General features: G+C 44.4%; 1 protein-coding gene across 4 annotated transcripts; it reads left to right on the top strand.

Annotated features, from left to right (window-relative positions):
* Window positions 1-2,227: 2,227 nt before the first annotated feature.
* On the top strand, window positions 2,228-14,682 carry LOC138755688 (actin, cytoplasmic 2-like). Of its 4 annotated transcripts, none has more exons than XM_069922116.1 (3): window positions 2,228-2,240; window positions 7,782-7,885; window positions 13,590-14,682. In XM_069922116.1, exons 1-3 carry the CDS (start codon window positions 2,228-2,230, stop codon window positions 14,592-14,594), a joined length of 1,122 nt encoding a protein of 373 aa, XP_069778217.1. In that variant the 3' UTR covers window positions 14,595-14,682. The 4 variants fall into 4 exon arrangements, with proteins under 4 accessions (XP_069778217.1, XP_069778218.1, XP_069778216.1 ...); XM_069922118.1 differs by lacking the exon at window positions 2,228-2,240 and having other exon boundaries at window positions 7,793-7,885; window positions 13,590-14,090; window positions 14,256-14,682; XM_069922117.1 differs by lacking the exon at window positions 2,228-2,240 and having other exon boundaries at window positions 7,760-7,885; window positions 13,719-14,682.
* The last annotated feature ends 6,293 nt before the right edge of the window (window positions 14,683-20,975 follow it).

The following is a 20,975-nucleotide window of genomic DNA, read 5'->3' as shown; positions in this document are numbered from 1 at the left end:
GTGGATGTGCTCTTATTATTCATCATCTCTAAGAACCCCTTTCATTTGGCATCCCAATTAAGGATGAACTCTAATTTTAAGCGACTAAATAATGTGCTGAAGGAAACAAACAATTTCTCCCAGTAAAAACAAATTATTGCTCCAGAAAATGTAATAAGTGATGGATTTTTCCGTTTAAGCCATTTTCACACGTACAGGTAATCACCAAGATGGAAGATGTCCCGAGCTACTACATTTTTGGCCAGCTATGTTATTCACAGCCTATATAAAAAACATTGGTCTCACTTGGGAATGCTGACAGTTAGCCACTAACTGCAGCTTATTTTTGTGTCAATTTAAGAGGAAGATCATCAGATCTTGGTTTGAAATAATATTAATTGCAATCACTATCCCACAAAGCTCACAAGATATTATTTGGTTGCTATATAAACATAGAAGAAAGCATAACAGCTTTCATGAGAGTAATGGCTGCTCTATTAATTCTCCCAAAACCGGAAACAAGTCAAATTTGATGGAGGATGATTAGAAAAGGCTCCTGTTTGTAATTGCACTGCTAGCTGTTGCTGTAAGGACATTGGTGGCACTTTGAATAGCACTAAGCATATTTGAAGCAACTCTGGAGAATCAGAAATGGAAATGTGTTGATCATTTTTCCTTTTCATCCTTAATCCTGATAGCTGAAGTTAGCAAAGCAATGATGAAGTGAATAATGGTTTGTCAAATGAAATGGAGATCTTGAGATGCCCCAAAATCAGCCCTTTTCAATTATTAATACTTTCTCATCTCACTTCAAATCCCACACATGACTTGGGTGAGTAGGTTAGGTCAATATCTCAAGGGAATGCTGCATTATCAGAGATATCATGCTTTAGACCAGTCATTCCCAAGTCGGTAGTGTCAACACCCCCCCCTCCACCCCACCCGAGGGTGGTGGAAAGATCCAAGGGGGCAGTGAGGAAAAAGGGGCGGACAGGTGGTGGTGAGGAAAAAGGAGGCGGTCCGAACATTTCCGGCAAACTCAGCCTGCAATGCTCATTGAGCGCTATCCTTCAGTGAGGAGGGGGTGGGAGTTACTGTCTGGGATGGTGATGGCTGGGGATGGTGACTGGCTGGGATGGTGACTGGCTGGGATGGGACTGCTGGGACGGTGACCAATCACTTGGGATGGTGACCGACTGCTCGGGACGTGGACCAACCATGTTATATCAGGTGAGATGCAAATTTACCTTTTCATATTGCTAAATAAATTGCTTTAGTATAAGTTTTATTTGCAAAATGCATACGCTTAGAACCATAGAACTATAGAAAACTACAGCACAGAAAACAGGCCATTTGGCTCTTCTAGAATGTGCTGAAACATTATTCCGCTAGTCCCATTATCCTGCATCCAGCCCAAAACCCTCCAGACCTCTCCTATCGATGTATCTATCTAATTTATTCTTAAACTTAAGATTAAGCCCGCATTTACCACATCAGATGACAGCTCCTACTACTCTCTGAATGTTCCAGCTAAACCTTTCCCCTTTCACCCTAAAGCCATCTCCTCTCATATTTATGTCTTCTAATCTGTGGCAGAGCCTACTCACATTTACGCTATACCCCCCCTCATAATTTTGTAAACCTCTATCAAATTTCTCCTTATTCTTCTACACTCCAAGGAATAAAGTCCCGACTTGTTTAATTTTTCCCTGTAACTCAACCCGTGAAGACCCAGCAACATCTAGTAAACCTTCTCTCCACTCTTTCAATCTTACTGATATCTTTCCTGTAGTTTGGTGACTAGAAATGCACACAATACTCCAAATTTAGCCTCACCAATATCTTATACAACTTCACCGTAAGATCCCAACTCCTACACTCAATACTTCAATTTATGAAGGCCAAGATGCCAAAAACTTTCTTTACAACCCTCTCTACCTGTGGCACCACCTTCAGGGAATTATGTATCTGTATTCCCAGATCCTTTTGTTGCTCCACAGTCCTCAGTGCCCCATATAGCCTCTGAAGACAAGCCCTACCTTGGTTTGTATCAGCAAACTTGCTGATCCAACTTACCACATTATCATCTAGATCAGGGGTGTCAAACTCAAATTCACGGAGGGCCAAAATTAAAAACTTGGACTAAGTCGAGGGCCGAACTAAATATTTATTGAAAGTTTTCAACAACATCTGCATGTTTTCTCTTCTTTCAACATATGTAATGTTAAACTTTTTCTTATTAAAATAAATGTTTAATAATAGTTTTGGATAAACTCTTTCCAGAAGCATTAACAAATGAGAAATAAAATATTCAATAAATAATATTTCTCTATAGAGGATTTGTCAAATGTTGCTAGTGTGCTGTCAAATAGTAAAATCTGAGGGCTATTGAGAATGTGGGAGAATAACATGATTCCTGAAACAATCAAATGGGTGACTGATTGTGGGCATGAACTCTAGCAGGGTTATTTGCCATGCCCTTTTTCCATTGGTACAGATATCCTTTGATTGACACACTTTTCAAGTTTTATGCCTAATGAGCTTGTATCCAGGTGCAGGACCATTTTTAACCAGGAATATATTTATCTCTGTGACATGAAACTATTGGAAGATCGTTTTATCCTGAGATTAAAGTTCATAATACTTACTCAGGCCTGTGTGCAGGAGGGCGGGGTTTGCGGGCGATCGGGTTGGACAACGACAGTGCGGGGGCATCGGCTCTCGCTGCAGGGCGGCATCTCGGCGGATCAGCGGCCCCGTCATCGTCAGGGATCGGCCTGCGGCAGGGAGAGGGAGTGAGCAACGGTCCTGGCGAGGTCAGGCCCGAGGCCTCCGGTTCCGGGCGCTGGGAAGCGGCCTTGGCTTCCCCTGACACTGGCCAGGCCCCAAAACCAGAGTCCACGGTGAGACCCTGCAATGTAAACGGAGGAGGTGGGGGCGATTAGCAGGCTGACGCCAATGCATTCTGGGATTTGTTGTATTACTGTGCATGCGCTATACTGGCGCGGCGGCCAGCGGGCCACCTCTAATACATTTTTGAAATGATCTTGCGGGCCAAATATAATTATATCGTAGGCCAAATTTGGCCTGCGGGCCAGAGTTTGACATGTGTGATCTAGATCATTGACATAGACAACAAACAACAATGGTCACAGCACCGATCTCTGAGGTACACCACTAATCACAGGCATCAGTCTGAGAAGCAATCATACACTTCCACTCTTTGTCTTCTCCCGTTCTGCCAAGTTTGAATCCAGTTTACAACCATTCCATGTCTGAACCTTCTGAACTAACCTCCCACATGAGACCTTGACAAAGGCATTACTAAAGTCCATGTAGAAAACATCCACAACCTTTCCTTCATCTACTTTAATGGAAACGTCCTAAAAAAACTCTATAAGATTCATTAAGCATGACCTACCACACACATACCCATGGTGACTACTCTTAATCAGCCCTTGGTTGTTCAAATACCTGTATATCTGATTTCTCAGAAAACCCTTCAATAATTTACCTACTACTGACGTTAGGCTCACCACCTGTAATTTCCTGGTTTTCTTTTGAAGCCTTTTTTAAACACCAGAACAACACTAGCTATCCTCCAATCCTCCGGTACCTCAACCATGGCTAAGACCATTTTAAATATTTCTGCCAGGGCCCTACAATTTCTACACTAGTCTCCCTCAAGGTCCAAGAGAATATTGCATAAGCCTGGGAGATTTATCTACTCACTTTAAGGCACCAAGCATCTCCTCCTCTTTAATCTATATATGTTCCATGCCACTATTGCCTTCCTTATATACCATGCCAGTTTCCTGAGTCAATACTGATGCAAAAAAAATTGTTCAAGATCTCCCCCATCTCATGAGGGTCCACACATAGATGACCACTCTGATCTTCCAAGGGTCCAGTTTTGTCCCTTACTATCCTTTTACTCTTAGCATACTTGTAGAAACACTTCTGGTTTTCCTTCACATTATCTGCCAAAGTAAAATCATGCCTTCTTTTTGCCTTCCTAATTTCCTATTTAAGTATTTTCTTACATTTTCTATGCTCTTCTAGAACCTCATTTGCTCCTTGTTGCCTGTACTTGCTATACACCTCTCTCTTCTTCTTACCCAGATCACCAATATCCCTTGAAAACAAAGGTTTCCTATGCCTGTTAACTTTGCCTTTCATCCCAACAGGAACGTGCAAACTCTGCACTCTCAAAATTTTGCATTTAAGGCCTTCACTTACTGAAGACATCCTTGCCAGAAAACAACTTATCCCAATCCATTCTTCCTAGATCCTTTCTCATTTCAACAAAATCGGCCTTTCTCCAATTTAGAATCTCAACTCGAGGACCAGGCCTATCCTTATCTATAATTAAGTTGAAACTAATGACATTATGGTCACTGGACCCAAAATATTCCCCTACACATACTTCTGTCATCTGTCCTGTCTCGTTCCTTAATAGGAGATCAAGTATTGCACTCTCTCTAGTTGATACCTCTATATATTGATTTTAAAAGTTTTCCTGAACACACCTGACAAACTCTAAGCCATCCAGCCCTTTTACAGTATGGGAGTCCCAGTCAATATGTGGAAAGTTAAAATCTCCTACTATCACCACTTTCTGTTTCTTATATCGATCTGCTATCACTCTACAGATTTGCTCTCCAATTCTCTCTGGTTATTAGGCAGTCTATAATACAACCCTGTCAGTGTGGTCACACCTTTCCTGTTCCTCAGCTCCACCCATATAGCCTCTGAAGACAAGCCCTCTGGGGTATCCTGTCTAATATTTTCCATGACAAGCAATGCTACTCTTTCCCCCTTCATCCCTCCCTCTCTATTACATCTGAAACAACAGAACCACCAGAACACTGAGCTGCCAGTCCTGCCCCTTCTGCAACCAAGTCTCACTAATAGCAATAATGTTGTAATCCCACATGCCAATCCAAGCTCTAAGATCATCTGCTTTACTGACAATAATTCTTCAATTGAAATAAATACACAAGAAAGTTTCTATCATGTGCAAACCTTTGATTTCTGTCTATTCAAGCAGTCCTCACATGACCTTCATCCTCCTCCACCTCACTATCTGCTCTAACACTCTGGTTCCCATCCTCCTGCCAATCTAGCCACGACCTGCAAGATCACGATCCAAATCTCTACAAGCTCCTCTGGGCATCAAAATGCCTGAATCTTACTTATACCAAAGACAAATGTGAGTTCCAGACAGTATAACTAGCCATCCTCGACTGCATGGTTGAGAACGATGTCATCGGTCCTGACCCTGACCGCAAGAGTCCGTTGCTTGAACTAACCCTCCCACATACCCTAAAAACACTGAAGAGATGGCTCAGGTTCTTGTTATATTACACTCAATGGGTCCCCAACAATGCAGACAAGATTCACCCATTGGTCAAAGCCACCACTTTTCTCCTGCCAGCAGATGCCCAAGCTATATTTGACCATATCAAGGACGACATTGCCAAGGTAACCATGCATGTCATAGATGACTCCACACCATTCAAAGCATCTGACTTTGCCCTGACTGCCACACTCAACCAAGCGGGCAGACCTGTCGCCTTTTTCTCACGCATCCTCCAGGGCCCTGAAATTTGCCACTCCTCCGTTGAAAAGGAGGCCAGGCCATTGTGGAGGCAGTACATCACTGGAGGTACTACATCGCCGGAAAATTATTCACTCTCCTCACCAATCAGCGAGTGGTCGCATGCAGATTTAATAATAAGCAAATGGCCAAAATCGAGAATGGTAAAATCCTCAGGTGGAGAATTAAACTGTCCACTTACAACTACAGCATCCTCTACTGGCCTGGCAAACTTAATGAACCCCGTATGCTCTATCCCGTGGGACCTGTGCCAGTGTCCAAATAGATAGACTGCAGGATCTCCATGATAACATTTGTCAACCCAGAGTAACTAGGTTTTTCCATTTTATCAAAGCTCATAATCTACCATACTCTGTTAAGGAAGTCCGGACAATGACTAAAAACTGCTAGGTTTGCACCAAATGCAAACTGCAATTCAACCAACCAGACAAGGTGCACCTGATCAATGCTACCTGCTCCTTTGATTGCCTAAGCATTGATTTCAAGGGGCCCCTCCCCTCCTCCACCTGGAATGCCTAGTTCCTTACAGTCATCTTTGAATATTTCCATTTCCCTTTTACCATCCCATGCCCAGATACGACCACGGCCACAGTCATCAAAGCCCTCCGCAATATCTTCACACTCTTTGGGCACCTGCTTCCTGACTTTTGGGGGTGATTGTCTCCCTGAAGCTCCTGTCTATTATTGCCTCTGCCTCCCGAATTATCCGAAGTTCCCTAACTTGGTTTGTCAGGAACTGCAGCCAGATGCACCTTTTGCCGGTGTCGTCATCAGGGAGAATTGTGCTGTCCAAGATTTCCCACATCCCACAATCAGAGCAATCCACTGCCCTAGCTGACTCCATTCCTAATTGAATTACTGGATCTTACTGGGCCTTACCTCATTGGAAGCATCTGCTCACCGAAGCCTGTCAAGCCAAAATCTCAAAGCTCCACTCCTACACTGGGCCACTCACTCACTGGCCACTCCTCTTCAGCTTCTCCTCCTTTTATTTGTCCCTGCCAATTATCTCAAGAATTCACTCCCACAGATCAGCACTCTGTTTAAACCTTCAGTTGCCCTCCTTTGTAAAACTCCCTCACTTACACTCACTGCTCTCCCGACTCCTGGGCTCCTCCTCTTGCTGCAACACTCCTGCAATTCCTTGTTTATAGTGTTAGATTAGATGTTGCTTCAAATTTGCAGTAGACCTAATACAAAGAAAGAGATGTGTTCATTGTATGTGTGTGGGGAGGGGGGTCGGCGGGGCACTAGGGATGTGGCCTAGGAGCCTGAAAGAGTTTGGGAACCACTACCCGAGACAATGGAATATTCTTATCCCATCGACCTGCCCCAAGAGTGAATACTTGTATTCTGGAATGATTCTGGGATTCCTCAGGAAAAGAAATGACATGGCGAGCATTTGATTCATTAATATAAATTGATAGTATTGAGTAATCTGATGTATGACATGTTTTAATTATAGATTGAAAGGAACAAGTAGCATGGCAAGTTTGTCTCCCAACACCTTCCATTGCTGGAATTATCCTTTGTATCACTGTAGGATCTGTTAAAGATTGATCGATAAACGACTGATTGCAATGATTCGTTTAGAGTTTCATTATCGTTCATTTTTTAATCTTGCAGAAACAAGGGTGGTAAAAACATATCCTTATTTGTGGGATCCACATTTGACAGTTTAATAAGCTACCTCACACAAAGGAATTCAATGTCTATGATATGCTCCAGACCAATACTAATCTTCATTTTCCTTTCTAAATATTCGTAGCAATTGGAAATCAGGCAAAGAAGAGGTTAAGCTCAGTACGATCTAGAGGAAAGATTCATTCATTCCTACCCCTAACAAAAAAAATTAAAGAGAAACAGTTTGAATAAAAATGCCAGCTTTAAAAATATATGTAATGATGTGTGTTCAGCTCATTTTTTGCTCCTCCCCCATGCCTTGCTCATGTGATTTTTAGATGAACTGGAGCCCTGTGCAGTATAAAAGATCAGTGAATAAGGTAAGGAATTTATTGTTCATCTTAAACACTGTGGAAGGTTTCTTCTCAAAGGTAAGCCTTATTGGTCAATTGTAAGTGGAGGATTTATTTTGTGGTCTCTAATCTGCTGTACTTTATTTTATTCCTATCCGCAGTGAATTTTAGCAGGTTTGAAACCATGGGGGATGATGAGATTGCAGCTCTGGTTGTGGATAATGGATCTGGAATGTGTAAGGCAGGGTTTGCAGGGGATGACGCTCCCAGAGCTGTATTTCCATCCATCGTGGGACGCCCTCGACACCAGGTAAAGTTTCACTTCAGTTTTTGAGTGAATATTACAATTATTATTTAAAATTCAGTTTAGACTTCGGTCCTGGGTAATAGATGTCCAAGCACATTGGTTTATTCCTCTTTATTTCTGCTACTGATTTAACACTGCAGTTAATATTTCTTGAATTTAAAAATTTCTACTATGGTTTTGTAAAAACCTTTTCTAAAAGTTGGCATGAAATTCTTTGAAGCTGTCTGATGACTTTAAAAAAAAAAATGCTGATCTTTCGGGAGAGGCGACCCTGTTTGTTCTTAATAAATACACAGAAATACTGGAGGAGCTCAGCAGGTCTCGCAGCGGCCATAGAAGATAAAGATATATTACCAACGTTTTGGGCCCAAGTCTTTCTTCAAAGTATGAATAAAAAGGCTGGGGGAGAAGGGCTGGGGCAGAGGGGGTGAGCACAGGCCAACAGACAGAAGGATATGCATATGGAAGGTAGACAGAAGGATATGCATATGGAAGGAGGACAAAAGAGAAAAGGTATGAATTGATCAGAAGAGGGAGTGGCTCTGCGAAGAGAGAGCGAGAGAGCGAGAGAGCGGGGGGAGGGGGGAGGGAGGGGGGGGAGGGGGAGAGGGGGGAGGGGGAGAGGGGGGGAGGGGGAGGGAGAGGGGGGGAGGGGGAGGGAGAGGGGGGGAGGGGGAGAGGGGGGAGGGGGAGGGGGAGGGGGGGAGGGGGAGAGGGGGAGGGGGAGAGGGGGGAGGGGGAGAGGGGGGGAGGGGGAGAGGGGGGGAGGGGGAGGGAGAGGGGGGGAGGGGGAGAGGGAGGGGAGGGGGAGGAGGGGAGAGGGGAGAGGGGGGAGGGGGAGAGGGGGGGGGAGAGGGGGAGGGGGAGGGGGAGAGGGGGGAGGGGGAGAGGGGGGAGGGGGAGAGGGGGGAGGGGGAGAGGGGGAGAGGGGGGAGAGGGGGAGAGGGGGGAGGGGGAGAGGGGGGAGGGGGAGAGGGGGGAGGGGGAGAGGGGGGAGGGGGAGAGGGGGGAGAGGGGGGAGGGGAGAGGGGGGAGGGGAGAGGGGGGAGGGGAGAGGGGGAGAGGGGGAGAGGGGGAGAGGGGGAGAGGGGGAGAGGGGAGAGGGGGGAGAGGGGAGAGGGGGAGAGGGGGGGAGGGGAGATGGGGGGAGGGGGGGGAGGGAGGGGGGAGAGGGGGGGAGGGGGGGAGGGGGGGGAGGGGAGAGGGGAGGGGGGAGGGGAGAGGGGGGGAGGGGGGGAGAGGGGAGGGGGGGAGGGGGAGAGAGGAGGGGGAGGGGAGAGGGGGGGAGGGGGGGGAGGGGAGGGGGAGAGAGGGGGAGAGAGGGGGAGAGAGGGGGAGAGGGGGAGGAGGGGGAGAGGGGGAGGAGGGGGAGAGGGGAGGAGGGGGAGGGGAGGAGGGGGAGAGGGGAGGAGGGGGAGAGGGGAGGAGGGGGGGGAGGGGGAGAGGGGGGGGAGGGGAGAGGGGAGGGAGGGGGAGAGGGGAGGGGGGAGGGGGGAGGGGAGGGGGGGAGGGGGGAGGGGGAGGGGGGAGGGGGAGGGGGGAGGGGGAGGGGGGAGGGGGGAGGGGGAGGGGGAGGGGAGGGGGGAGGGGGGAGGGGGAGGGGGAGGGGGGAGGGGGAGGGGGGAGGGGGAGGGGAGGGGAGGGGGAGGGGGGAGGGGAGGGGAGGGGGAGGGGGAGGGGGGAGGGGAGGGGGAGGGGGGGAGGGGGAGGAGGGGGGGAGGGGAGAGGGGGGGGAGGGGGGAGGGGGGAGGGGGGGAGGGGGGGAGGGGGGGAGGGGGGGAGGGGGGGGAGGGGGGGAGGGGGGGGGAGGGGGGGGAGGGGGGGGGAGGGGGGGGGAGGGGGGGGGGAGGGGGGGGGGAGGGGGGGGGGAGGGGGGGGGGAGGGGAGAGGGGGGGGGGAGGGGGGAGGGGGGGGGGGAGGGGGGGGGACAGGGTCGGCGCCAGAATAAATGTTAGGGGGGGGCATTAGCATGTTAGAGTGGGGGGGGCTCAGTGGAATGCACATAAACTCACCCACTAGAGGGGATGTGCTGTTGGATGATGGGACCTACCTACTGACAAATGTTAACATCATCTGCCACTCTGACATAGGAGACGAGGGTGCTGCTTTTATTGTGGCAAGCATCACAAGACACTACTGATGGTTGACACATACTAGTGACACGGCCTGGCGAGGGTGGAGAGTCGCTAGCGTATGTCCAATTAGACGCTAGTGACACTTCACACACGGTAATGACACAGGAGGGGGCACAGCATCTCACTTGGGGAGACAATGCCCGTGGATGCCCCCCACCCTCAGCACCAACCCTGGATAAGAAGACATAGAGATAGGAATAGAGAGAGACATCAGAGGTGGGTGGGGGCACTACTGGAAACCAGAGAAGTCAATATTAATGGCATCTGGTTAGAGGGTGCCCAGAGGTGATGTACCTCCAATTGGCAGGTGGTCTTAGTATGGCAGTACATAATACTATGGGCAGACATTTCGGCAATGGAATGGGGTGGGGAATTGAAATGGGTGGCCACTGGGAGAGCACTAGACACAGAAAAGGTGCCGAATGATGAGGATATCACATCTGGTCTCTCCAATGCAGAGAAGACCACAACAGGAGCTGCAGATGCATTAGATGACCACTGCAGATTCAAAAGTGAAGTATTGCTTCACTCGGAAGGACTGTCTGGGGCCCTGAATAGTGATAAGGAAGATGGTGTGGGCGCAATTATAGCATTTCTACCAGTCACAAGGATAGGTGCCAGGGAAGAGTGGATGAGGTTGTCATGATGGAAGCAGACCCCATGGAAGGAGGAGAGGGGAAGATTTATCTGGTGGTGGGATCACGAAGTAGGTGGCAAAAGTGGAGGAGGATGATATGCTGAATGCAGAGACTAGTGAGATAGTGGGTGAGGACTACGGGAATCCTGTCCTTGTTCCACATGGGGGCAGAGAGGGTCACGGCAGATGAGTGGGTAATGCAGGATATGCAGATGAAGGCTAAGTTGGTGGAGATCGAGGGGAAGCCTCAAGGGGAGTGGATAAAGTCAATGAGTTCATCATTAGTGCATGAGGCAGCTCCAATGTAATCGTCATTGAAGTAGAGTAAGAGTTGAGGAGCCTTGCCTGTGTAGGATTGTATCATAAATTGCTCCCCTTAGCCAACAAAAAGGCAGGAATAGCTGGGGCCCATGTGATACTCATGGCTACCCAGTTGATAGAGAGTGTGGAATGAGTCAAAGGAAAAGTTATCGAGGGTGAGGACAAGTTCTGCCAGCCAGTGGATGTAGTGATGAAGGGGGGCTGGTTGGGCCTATCATCAAGAAAGAAACAAAGGGTTTTGAGGCTTTTAGTATGGCAGGGTGGAGGTGTATAGTGATTGGATGTCCATGGTGAAGATGAAGCAGTCGGGTTCAGGAAAGGGAAGTTGTTGAAGGGATGGAGGGCATGTGAAGTATTGCAGATGTAGATGAGGAGGGATTGGACCGGGGAGGAGGAGGGGGAGGAGGAGGGATTGGACCGGGGGGAGGTGGGAGGGGTGGAGGGACAAAATTGAGTCAAGGTAAATGAATACCAATTCAGTAGGACAGGAGCAAATGGAAATGATGCATCTACCGGGGCAAGATAGCTTTGTTCAGCACTTTCGTTCTGTTCACTGCAGTGTGGGTAAATCTCCCAGTGGCAACCCGTTTAAATTTCCCGCCCTATTCCTATACCAACATGTCTGTCCATGGCCTCGTGCACTGCCAGACACATACTGTAAGGGGTGCCAGATAACACTAATAGCGATTCTTTGTCTGCCTTGCATCATGCAGAAGGAAATTTTGTGATATATTACATATTCTGTACTATTTCTTGACACAAAAGGAAATCTTGAACTGATGCCATCCACAAATTGGAGAAACAACACTTCATATTCTGTCTGGACATCCTCCAATTAAACGGCATTAACATCAACCTCTCAGGTTTCTGTTTCCCCCGCCTCCATCTCTCTATTCTTCCTTTGTCTTCTTTCCTCTAGCTCTATCTCTGTCCCCCTGTCTCCAGCTCTGCATTCACAGATCCACCTCCCACCCACCCCCCACCATCAATTCTCACCTTTCCTGTCCTATATCCAATATTCGCTTTTTGTCTGTTGACTTGTTCCCTCCCTCCTGTCCTTTCTCTCCCAGCCTTTTTATTCAGGTGTCAGCTGCTTTTTGCATACATCGAAGAAGGGCTCAGGCCCGCAACTTCAGTTATGCAGTATATATTTACCTCTATGGATGCTGTGAGAACTGCTGTGTTCCTCAAGCATTTTGTTTTTAATCACAGTTATAGCGTCTGTAGACTTTTGTGTTTCACTCCTCTTTGTTCTTGCCCTATTTAGCAACAGTAGGCTTGTATCTGAATATGCATGAATATTCGTGCTTTTTCAAAAGAGCCTGTTTTATTTAAAAAAATACAATAATCAAATGGACTTTTTTGAAAAAAATAGTTGAGTAATAATTAACCTGAGCACTCTTGCCACCCTTGGCCAAAATCCTGTTCAGCAGAACATGTGAAATTTTAAATTGGATTGTGTAGGTTGCTAGGAGACTGATCATTGAATTGTAGTTGTTGGCTACAATTAATGCCTTATTTCTGAGACAAGTGTTCCTTGAAGGCAAGTTCTTTAAATGAAGATGGAGGGGCAGCTTTAATTTAAAATCATGTAGTTTCTAATAGGCGCTAGTTACTATTAGTTAAACGTGAGTCAAATTGATCTTTTTTTGTGACAAAATACGCCAGATTGGAAGAAATGTCCTTTTTTCAAAACTTTACTTCCTACCTAAATTTTCTACCTAAATTTCTATTGTTTGCTAAGGATTGCCAGTATGTTTGGGTGATTAATTTCTCTCCTTGTCTGCAACTCAATAGAGTGAAAAGTATAACATGAAAGTCTGCAGACACCCTGGTTGAAGTAACAACACAATGCTGGAGAAACTCAGCAGGTCTAGCAGTGTCCTTTATGTAGCAAAGGTAAAAATATATAACTAGTGTTTCAGGTTTGAACCCTTCTCAAGGTGTGGAAAAATGTCAGCAGGCGTCCGAACAAAAGAGTGGGGAGAGGTGTGTTCGCAAAACCAGGAGGTGATAGGCAGAGAAGGGAGGGAGGAGACAGGAGGGATCAAGGGGAGGAGGGATGGCTGGGTGAATAGGGAGGGAAGGAGGTAGGAAACCTGGAAAAGGGAAAGGAAGGGGTGGGGGGTGGGGGAGAAGAGAGCAGGTTAGCAGAAACTGGAAAAGTCGATGTTAATGCCATCTGGCTGGAGAGAGCCCAGACAGAAGATGTGACACTGCAAGAAATGAATCCTGTGTCCCTGTAATTTATTTATTATGGGGGGGGGGGGGTGTCATGTTTTTTGTATTGTGCTTTGTTATGATCTGTATCGTGCCTGTTCTGAAGGTTCAAAATGGAGCTTGCTGTTATCTTTTATTAAGAATCCATATGGTGTCTATTAGCTTAAATCGTTATTTAAAAATACATTTAAATTTCAGTATAAGTGGTGAAACTGTCAACTTGTGTCAGGTGCCCCTCTTCTTAAAAAGTCCTGTGTTTTAAATTCCATTTCATTCAAATTTGATTTACAGACTTCTGTAGTGGCAAAGCAAGCAATTCTCCTGCCTTCCCAGGTAACCATGCAATCTTTCCATTGTACTTTGTAGCTGGATTATGCACTTCTTTTGATTGCAGGGTGTTATGGTGGGAATGGGTCAGAAAGACAGTTATGTTGGTGATGAAGCCCAAAGCAAGAGAGGAATTCTGACCCTAAAGTATCCCATCGAGCATGGAATTGTGACCAATTGGGATGACATGGAGAAGATCTGGCACCACACCTTCTACAATGAGCTGAGAGTTGCCCCAGAGGAACATCCTGTTCTCCTTACAGAAGCACCACTGAACCCCAAAGCCAACAGGGAGAAGATGACCCAAATCATGTTTGAGACATTTAATACACCAGCCATGTATGTCTCCATTCAAGCTGTGCTGTCCTTGTATGCTTCTGGCCGCACTACAGGCATTGTACTAGACTCGGGTGATGGTGTTACCCACACAGTGCCCATCTATGAGGGTTATGCCTTGCCCCATGCTATTCTGCGGTTGGATCTGGCAGGCAGGGACCTCACCGACTATTTGATGAAGGTTATGACTGAACGTGGATACTCATTCACTACCACAGCTGAAAGGGAGATCGTACGAGATGTAAAAGAGAAGCTGTGTTACGTGGCTCTTGATTTTGAGACTGAGATGACAATGGCTGCCTCTTCTTCATCTCTGGAGAAAAGCTACGAGTTGCCTGATGGCCAGGTCATCACCATTGGCAATGAGCGCTTCCGATGCCCAGAAGCTCTTTTCCAGCCTTCTTTCCTAGGAATGGAGACAACTGGGATACATGAAACAACCTTCAACAGCATAATGAAATGTGATATAGACATCAGGAAGGATCTGTATGCTAACACAGTATTGTCTGGTGGATCAACTATGTACCCAGGTATTGCTGATAGAATGCAGAAAGAGATTACAGCCTTGGCTCCAAGCACAATGAAAATTAAGATTATTGCTCCACCTGAGAGGAAATATTCAGTGTGGATTGGAGGTTCCATCTTGGCTTCGCTCTCTACCTTTCAGCAAATGTGGATCACCAAGCAGGAATATGACGAATCTGGGCCCTCCATTGTCCATCGCAAATGCTTCTGAGATCTAGAATGCACAGGGATTCAGGCTGTTCTATGTAGAACAGCTTTCTTCATGCTGCTCTTTTTGGTTTTGTCTCTGCTGCTTGAAATGTGTACTGATATCAATCCCAAAGGCAGGGTTTTCCAATTTGCCTGGAAGTTTTGTGATTTAAATTTGTTAATCTGAACAAACAATTGTATGCAACTTTGCAAACCTTGCTATTTGTACTGAACTTCCTGAACTTAGTTGATAATTTGTGGTCTAAGATAGTAACACTCTCTTTAAACATGCCATGCACAAGAACTGTTGGCTTATTCACCCTTGGATAACTAAGATTTGCTTGAGAGTTCTTTGAAATTGGTCAGGATCTCGTGTATTATCATTAAACTTTGTATTCTTTATTTGAAAATTCTATGTAACTAAGGCATGTTGCTTGAAATTGTCCAATAGAAGTTTCATTGTTCTTGGTATAAATATCTAATTCTTTTTTTTCTCCCTGTTCCTTCTCTCCCCTGAGGTTGTCCTAATATAGATGCTACTGCTGATGTTCGTGATCATTTGCGTTTGGTCGTCAAAACTGTCTGAAGTCCACAAAGCAAATTAGATTGCCACATGATCTATTCATAGGTTGATCCTATGATTAGTTGACTGGTACATATGTGGATTTCACATCTGGTCTTGTCTGATTAATTATATTGGACACATGAGATTAAATTGAATATTAAAATAGGATAGAATCCTGTCTTAAAGATGACTGTGTGACATATGGTCCTATTTTTGAGTCAATGTGATTGGCTCTTAACTATGTACTTGTTCTTGAAGATTTTGGAATCTGATGTTTGATATTGAAATCTACTTTCAAAATTGGATTGGGAACTGAGGTCCCTACATATCACCTTCTATTGTTATGGTTTTTCATTAATTTCATTGTTTTTCCTCACGCACCAACATTTTTCTTTTTTTCAAATGGATTGACTTTAGAAACAATGACATAACTTGAGTTCACTTTGCCCTCTCAATCTGCATGCTGAAATCCTGCCAAATATCTTCCAAAATAGAAATCAATTCTGCTTTACATCAATTAGGTTGGTGTCCATAACCTAATGAATATTGTGCTCCAGCTAAATATTGTATAATTTGTTCCTGACCTGTCCTTCAAATGTAATTTAAATTGTGTTTTAATGGGAAATTGCCTTATCAGATGCTCACATCTGTAGGTCTGTCCAAGTAAACTTTGCAAAAGGTGTCACTTGAGTATGGAACTGTATATAAAGCAGTAAATAAACCTTTAAACCAAGAACAAGTGTTTTATTTTCTATACCGCACATTAATGGTTGTGGTTTTTAAAATAAGACATTACTTCAGTGAAGATTATGACTGGGATCAAATACTCCCATTACCTATGCCAAGAACAGATTAATATATGAAAGAGTTGTTTTTTATAACCACCAGCACTAGTTTCCATAAACATCAAGGAGTGATAAAGGTGGACATTCATTTGAAAGCCCTGATGAAGATAAGAAAACCAGTGCTCTCTAAAATGTCCATCTCCCTACAATAATGATGAGTTTATTGTCATGTACTAAAATTCTCACTTGCTCCTGCCATACAACAAGTAGGATATACCACAACAGCAGAACAAATTAAATGATCAGATATGCCAAGACAGAAAGGAGATAAATATGAAAGGATATATAATAAATATATTCAGTTGCAATTTGGGCAAAAAAAGTGACATTTCAGTAAATACAAATATATTTTTTGATAGTACTAGAGTATAGGGAAGTGGAAGACCCCAACATAGCCTCCTCTACATCGGGAAGGTTGGACACAGACTGGTAGATCATTTTGTTGACTACCTTTGCCCTGCCCACTGCAACTGCAAGGACTTCCCAGTGGCCTATCATATAATTCCACACGCTATTGGCACACTGACATGTCTATCCATAGCCTCTAGCACTGCCAAAATAAGGCCATCCCTCAAATTGGAGGAACAACATCTTACGCAATATTCAATTTTGCAGTCTCCAACCAGACTGCTTCAATATTGATTTCTTTAATTTCTGTTAACTTCATCCACCGGTCTCCCTGTCCCCCTTGTCCAGCTCCCCACCTCCTTCCCCTATCAGAGAGCTATATTCTTTCACCCTCTGCCATCTCCTCAATCACTTTTCAGCTTCTTTCACTTCTATCCTCCCAGCCATATCCACCTCACCTGTTAGCCTGGTTCCTCCCCCTTCCTCTCTCCTCTCCTCCTCACCCTCACTTTACTTCCAATGGATGCTGACCTGCTGAGTTTCTGCAACACTTCTGAGTATTGCAACTAGACCCTGGCATCTGCAAATTTTCTTGTTCATAGCTGTTGGACTCTTCTTGAGCCTAGAGGAGTTGGACTTCAAACTTCTGCTTGAGGGAAGCAGTGAGATGAGATTGAGACAAGGTGATGGAGGTCCTTTACGATGTTGGCAGCCCTTTTGACACAATGCCTCACGTGGATGTTTTCAATAGATGGGAGGTTGGTGCCTGTGAGGGACTTGGCTAGGTTTGCCATTTTCTCAAGTTTCTAATTTCTTAAAGGGAATGTCCTTTTATTCTGAGGTTTTATCCTTTGGCTCTCGACTCTCCCACTATTGGAAACCTCTTCTCTATGTCTACTCTATCCAGATTTTTCAACATTCAGTAGGTTTCAATAAGTTTCCCCACTCATCCTTCTGAACTCTAATGAGACATCGTAAATTACTCCAATAATTTTCAGGATCATTTTCATAAATCCCCCTGGACTGTCTCCAACACCAACATATCCCACCTTAGGTATGGGGTCCAAAAAGATTATCTCTTTTCAAAAGGGCAAACTGCCTACCTCTTCCTTCTCTTCTCCCACCTCACTCCTGGAAATCACTGGTAAACCTTACATTACATTCTCTCCATCATCAGTAAGGTAACCATATATATAAGTAGTATTCCAAATGTGAACCTTTAAATAGGTTCAACTGCATCAAACTGATTTTTAATTTAAGGCACTTGAATCACTGAATAGTAACTTTCAACGATTTAGGTACAAGGATATTTAAGTTACTCAATGCACCAGTGCCTTTTTACCAATCATTCTGCTTATTTTCATTGAAGTGAATAACCTTGTTATTCCTGTGGTATTCCTCCATAATGCCTTCACCTATTCACTTTGCCTGACTGCATCCTCCTGGGATCACCCTGCACCTTGCTCACAGCCCATACTGCAGCATCAGCCCTCGATATGTTAACCTTGATCTCCTTATTCAAGACATTTATATACACTGTGACTAACTGGGTCCCCACCTTTGGGCACAGCCTCCCAATATTCAAATGCCCAGTTTATCCTCCTACTTATTTTATCTACTAAAATAAGTCGGAGGAGATTTTACCAATTTATTTTATCAATTCTGAACCAATGCCAAAGGATTAGATCCAATTCCATATGGTGTAATTCTGTTTAATAATCCCTCCTGTGGTATCTCATTGAAAGCATTAAATCCAAATCCACAATGTCCATTGGATTGCCCTCATCTATTCTGCCATTCAGAATTTTGAAACAACTAACATATTTATCTGACATGATTTCTGTTTTATACATCCATGTTGTCACTTCCCAGGGTTGCCATTATTTTCGAAGTGCTCTATTTCATTCATAACAGATTCTGGAGATTTCCCTATTGATGATACCAGGATAAAATACAATAAAGTGTATTACCCTTTGCCATGCCTCTTGTGTTTCTGGCATTGGCAGATGTACAGAAATATTTCACCAAAAAAATATCCTTCTGATCCTTGAACCACATTCCAGTGATGTCTTTAGGATCATACCTGCCAACACTGAGGGTTGTCCTAGGACTGAAGAAATGGCAGATAAATTAGGAGAAAAATTCTTGAAGATACCTTTCTAACTCCTTCAAATGATCAAAGCCAGGTTGATGGATCACATCAGTACTGCTCTAGTTTGATAAAGTTCTTTATTTACATGCCAATAAGAAGCTGTTATGAAAAGTCAACATAATTCAACTTGCAAAGCAGCAGCCTGTTCAATGATTTCTTCTTGGTTTTGGAGATGGACGCAACATCTGCAAGGTTGACAGAGCTAGATCTTTTCTCTTTAGAGCAACAAAGGATGAGAGGTGATACAATAGAAATGTGTAAGTTTATTAGGGGCCTAGAGAGAGTAGAAACCCAGCAGTTTTTTCCCCCCCTGGGGCGACAATAGCAAATACCAGAGATATTAATTTAAGGAGGAGTGGAGGAAAGTTCAGGGGAGATGTCAGAGTTACGTTTTTTTTACATAGAGTGGTGGGTGCTTGGAAGGCATGGCCAGGGCTGGTGGTGGAAGCTGATACAACAGAGATATTAAAAAGACTCTGAGAAAGGTACATGGATGGAAGAAAAATTGAGGGTTATGGGTGTGAGGTAGGAAAAATCAGATTGTCGTGGAGTAGATTTACACAGGTTGCCACATTTATGGGCTGAAGGGCCTATACTGTGCTGTCATGTTCTATGTTCTTAACTCCTGATCTCATCTTAGCTTTACACATGATCCCTGAAGACTTTCTTTTAAAACTGAAGAATAAGTGTGAAAATCAACTGTACAATCTGGCCATAAACATTCAGCATCTCATGCTGCTAAAGTGAAGGTTTGCTCCTGGGATACACTGCATTTCTCATCTGTCCAAACCAACACCTAAGTCTGGATGGGATTCTTACTTTAGAAGAGTAAGCAGCCAGAAATTATGAAGAACCAACTGTAAATTTCATTGATTTATCTCCATTTTCAAATGGATAGGTGAAGATTGAAGCAAGCTACAGGTTAGGCTGGATACAATCACTCAAAGGAATGGAGGAGGACAACTTTTTTCAATATATACACAACTCCCTGTATTGCTCTATCCTCTCTCAAAGTGCATTGTGGGTAATCCCAAAGGGAATTGTTGGTGCATTCTTACAACAAGTCAAGAGCAAAAAAAAAAGGCCTTACCTGAAGTAAATCGCGAAAATCTGAAGACACTGTGGCTGAAGTAAAAACGCAAAAAGCTGGAGAAACTCAGCAGGTCAAACAATGAAGTGAGCAAGTGCAGCCTGGCAGGACCTTGATCTTGGCAAATGTTGCCTCAGTATAAATAAAATCACATTGGGAATCAGTCAGCACTTTCTAAGGGCACAGGCTCTGAGCAGAAATCAATTGTCTGCTCACCATCTGTTCCACAGTAATTCAACCTGCATAGTCTATGTTAAGTATTGCATTACGGGTAAATTATGCAATGGTTTCTGTTCTTTCTTTTGGACCTGACATTTTATTGCAAAAAAAGTCATTCCAAGGCCATTTGAAAATCAAACAAACTGTTTTCATTTTTATTCTCCTCTCTCCTGATTATAACAAAAATCTAATGTTTCACTCAAGGTGACTGCAACTCCTCTCCCAAGATAACAGCAGATGTGGAGAAGCATGTTAATAATAATTTATTGTTTATCCTAATGCATAATCTTCTTAGCCTTTACGTCATCTTATCTTTCTCAATATGATCTTAGGATTCAGGTGACACACACAAGGCCACCTTTATTGCCCATATCTTGTAGCTTTGAGGGCATTAAGAGTTATTCATGAGAATCTTGTTTAGGCTAAACCTGGTTAAGGAGATGGGCTGTGTGTCTTGAAGGGCATTTTTTTTTTTTTTTTTTTCACACCATAAATCACAATAGCCATGATATAGACTTTTTCTTTTTCACACATTTACAGTGACTTTTTCTCCCCCCCCCCTCCCTCCTCCCAAGCCACACCCCCCACCCCCCACCCCCCCTCTCATCCATTTTAGGTATACAATCTAGGTTGCATTAATTCAGTCAGACAATGTTGTCATTCAACAAATATACACCAGAAATTCTACAGAGTCCATTCTTTTCTTTCCTTCTCCTTCCATCAACTTAGGTAATGTTTGTCCCCGGTAGGTTTTCGCTATTGTATTTAATGTAAGGCTCCCATACTTGTTCGAATATTTCAATATTATTTCTTAAACTATATGTTATTTTTTCTAATGGAATACATTTATTCATCTTGAAACAATCCTAGACTTCTCTGTAAATATCCTGCAGAAGAATTGCCAAAGTCTTTTACAAGACAAAGCAAGTAAATCTTGAGGAGACTTCTCTTCCTGTACTGTTTGCCCTTCACATTAGGCTGAAAAGGATTGGGCCAAACAGGCAAGTGGGACTAGTGTGGATGGGACAGTTTTGGTGGTTGTGGGCAAGTTGGGCTGTTTCCAAGCTCAATGGCCCTATGACTCTTTCAGCAGGCTTGACTATAGACTGAGAACCCGCACCCTATTACCATACTTTTTACTGTTTCAGCCATCTCCAAATAGATGGCATCAATATCGACCTCTA

The sequence above is a fragment of the Narcine bancroftii genome, chromosome 2 (assembly GCF_036971445.1).
Source record: "Narcine bancroftii isolate sNarBan1 chromosome 2, sNarBan1.hap1, whole genome shotgun sequence".
In the NCBI taxonomy this organism is placed as follows: Eukaryota; Metazoa; Chordata; class Chondrichthyes; order Torpediniformes; family Narcinidae; genus Narcine; species Narcine bancroftii.
This window is presented reverse-complemented; position numbering and strand designations above follow the sequence as displayed.